The sequence below is a fragment of the Atta colombica genome, unplaced genomic scaffold (assembly GCF_001594045.1).
Source record: "Atta colombica isolate Treedump-2 unplaced genomic scaffold, Acol1.0 scaffold348, whole genome shotgun sequence".
Taxonomy (NCBI): domain Eukaryota; kingdom Metazoa; phylum Arthropoda; class Insecta; order Hymenoptera; family Formicidae; genus Atta; species Atta colombica.
The window spans coordinates 139,543-142,143 of NW_017259457.1; the positions used below are offsets into that span (position 1 = coordinate 139,543).

Below are 2,601 nucleotides of genomic sequence, written 5' to 3' on the forward strand. Positions count from 1 at the left end.
AGAGCATATGTACACGTACATGGGCTTGTGCTTGTGTGTGAGACTACCGATTTCGCCACATTTCGCCGGCAAACCGCCGAGTGATTTTGAATCGCATGCAGATTACTCGGGAGCCTTAAATCTATTAAACTTATTATTAGTCCAAAATTTAAAATCATTAAAGAAAATATGTATTTTGTAAATAAATAACAGTAAAAGTACTAACAAAAGCAAGAAGAAAAAAGATACTCAAAGTTGAATCGTTTTGATAACGATAATTTATAAAAATAGTAAAAAAATATAGTAAAAAATATGCATCTTCATGTCTATAATATAAAGTATTAATGTAATACACATATAATCTCTTCATTTTATTATCGCGTATTACATTTTACGTATCATTATTTACGTATTGATGTGATAAAATACGTGTATGTATATATATAATATATATATCGGAAAATTATATCATACTTGAGGAACTTTCACCCGTTGCGCCCAAAAATTGCTAGCGGTCGTAACAAATTGTCGAGAGACTGTGTGAATTGTATGCAAAGGAATTATTCCTTTCTTAAGTTTTTGTTAATATGAACGTATGTGTATGTGTGTATGCATATGCGTTTGCGCGTTACTCTTGATGTGCTGCTAGGAAGCTGACTAGATTAAGTCTAAAATACGGAAATATCCGGGAAATTATCGTTTTCGATGATAGCGGAATCTCGTTCCCGCGAGAGTGAGTTGTCACGAATTCTCAACAGAATTCTCAAGAGAAAAAAGAAACAACTCAACGCGTTCGCTGTATCTATTAACGAGAATCCCGGTGTTCCGTATCGACGTTGACTACTACTCGACCTTTGGAAAGGTCGAATGGCCTCACCTAGGCATTCGACTCTTTTAGATTGTCGAAATATTGCATAATCTGATTATAGTCCATACCCAGATTAAGATCATCGAGAGCCACTGATTCTTCTTGCTCCTGGGAGGAGGATGAGGCGCAAGAGGAGCTAGAGGAGGATGAGGAGGAAGAGGCGGACGGTGATGAAGATGGCGGAGATGTTGTGGTAGACGAAGCCGCACCGCCAGTAGGGGTAGATGAGTTTATGGTAGAGACAACGGTGGATACTACAGCGGAAGTAGAGAACGACGAGTACATTGGATTACCAACTATAGTCGCCCTCTTAATTTCCCGTGATCTTCCAGCGTCCTTTGCGAGCCTATCGTTATCGTCGTGATTCACCAACTCCACGAATTCCTCGTCCTCACCATTCTGCTTGTTTGCGTTGTCTACTTTAGTTTTCCCATGCGACTTGACTATATGATTTGACTGCTGCGGTACTTTACTATTGTGCCGATGATTATTTCCGTGATGGCCGCTGCTGCCACCGCTAGATGCCCTATGGCGATGCTTCCGTGGCGTAGGCGGTTCTGGTAATCGTATGCCCACCCCCGTGTTTCTGTGCGGCGGTACCGGTGGCTTGTAGTCTTCGTTATTGCCGTTGCTTGCGTTGTTTGTGCCAACCGTTGTGGTCACTGTAGTTGTCGTTGTTGAAGTCGAGTTCGTAATCGGTACTCCGTGTGGTGGCAAGGGCGGAGGAATATCGTCGTTGCTATAAAAAAATTTATAATAAGATTTACGTATTCGCGAAGCTATCTATAGCACTATAGGCAATATCATTTCATCGTTAAAATTGCTAGAATTGTTAGAAGTTAGAATTGCTAAAAGTGATATCTAAAAAGAAGAATTGTACTCATGTACAATATTATGTACAATATTATGTAAATATCTCATTTGTAAATATTATCCAATTGTATAAGGAATTTTTTCTTGGATATCACTTTCTTCTCTAGAAGATGTATGTATTTAACTCGTTTGCAAAAAATAAATCTTCCGCATGAGGAAAAGCAACATTCAATCATAATTACTCGTTTCGTGTGGTAGTCGGAACCACAATCGACATCGCTGTCGTTGCTGTCGTAGCCGTTGTAGGCGGTATCACCGCGGATGGTTTGATCGCGGATTTTGCTGCGAAACTGTTTCGCGCTACTCTGTCCCTTTTGGAATAAGTGGTGGTGTCGATGGCACTGGTACCGCCGCTAGGCCGCTGATTGGCAGACGGTAGCTCGATGTGGTTCGGATTGTCGAAGCATGTACCCAATTCAGCTTCGGGTTCCCCTTCGCCGGCCAGCGGATTACTCGTTACTCGTACCTGCAACATAAACCGAGTTTTTTCAATCAAATTGTTTCAACAAAATCCCGCTATTTTTAAAACAATTTACCACTGGGTTATTGAAATGCGCAAAGATATTTACAGCATCAAATCTCGTCGAAAATTCGAATTGATTTCAATTACCGGATTAATCCTAGATGTACTTGTTGGAGCGTTATTGCTATCGATGTTATGAAATTTCATTTATTATTCTTCAATTTGTTAGTAATCTTTAATAATTTTATGACATTAAATATTTAATCTAGAAATTAAATGCCTATAACGGTCGAAGCTGGATCTTTAATGCTCAAATAATTCAATGTGAATTACACACACACACACACACACACACGCGCGCGCGCGCGCGCACACACACACACACACGCGCGCGCGCGCGCGCGCGCATACACACACC

The 2,601-nt window shown here is 40.5% G+C and overlaps 1 protein-coding gene across 1 annotated transcript in view; it reads right to left on the reverse strand.

The window, feature by feature from the left end:
- Positions 1 to 476: 476 nt before the first annotated feature.
- The window catches only part of LOC108690661 (transmembrane protein 132C), a 104,390-nt gene continuing 102,265 nt past the window's right edge, over positions 477 to 2,601 (reverse strand). Inside the window, exons 9-10 of the mRNA XM_018198056.1 lie at positions 1,903 to 2,186; positions 477 to 1,586 (exon numbers count right to left, since the gene is read on the reverse strand). Of these exons, the coding sequence (XP_018053545.1) occupies positions 857 to 1,586; positions 1,903 to 2,186 (1,014 nt within the window). The 3' untranslated portion in view covers positions 477 to 856. The remainder of the gene's footprint in view (positions 1,587 to 1,902; positions 2,187 to 2,601) is intronic.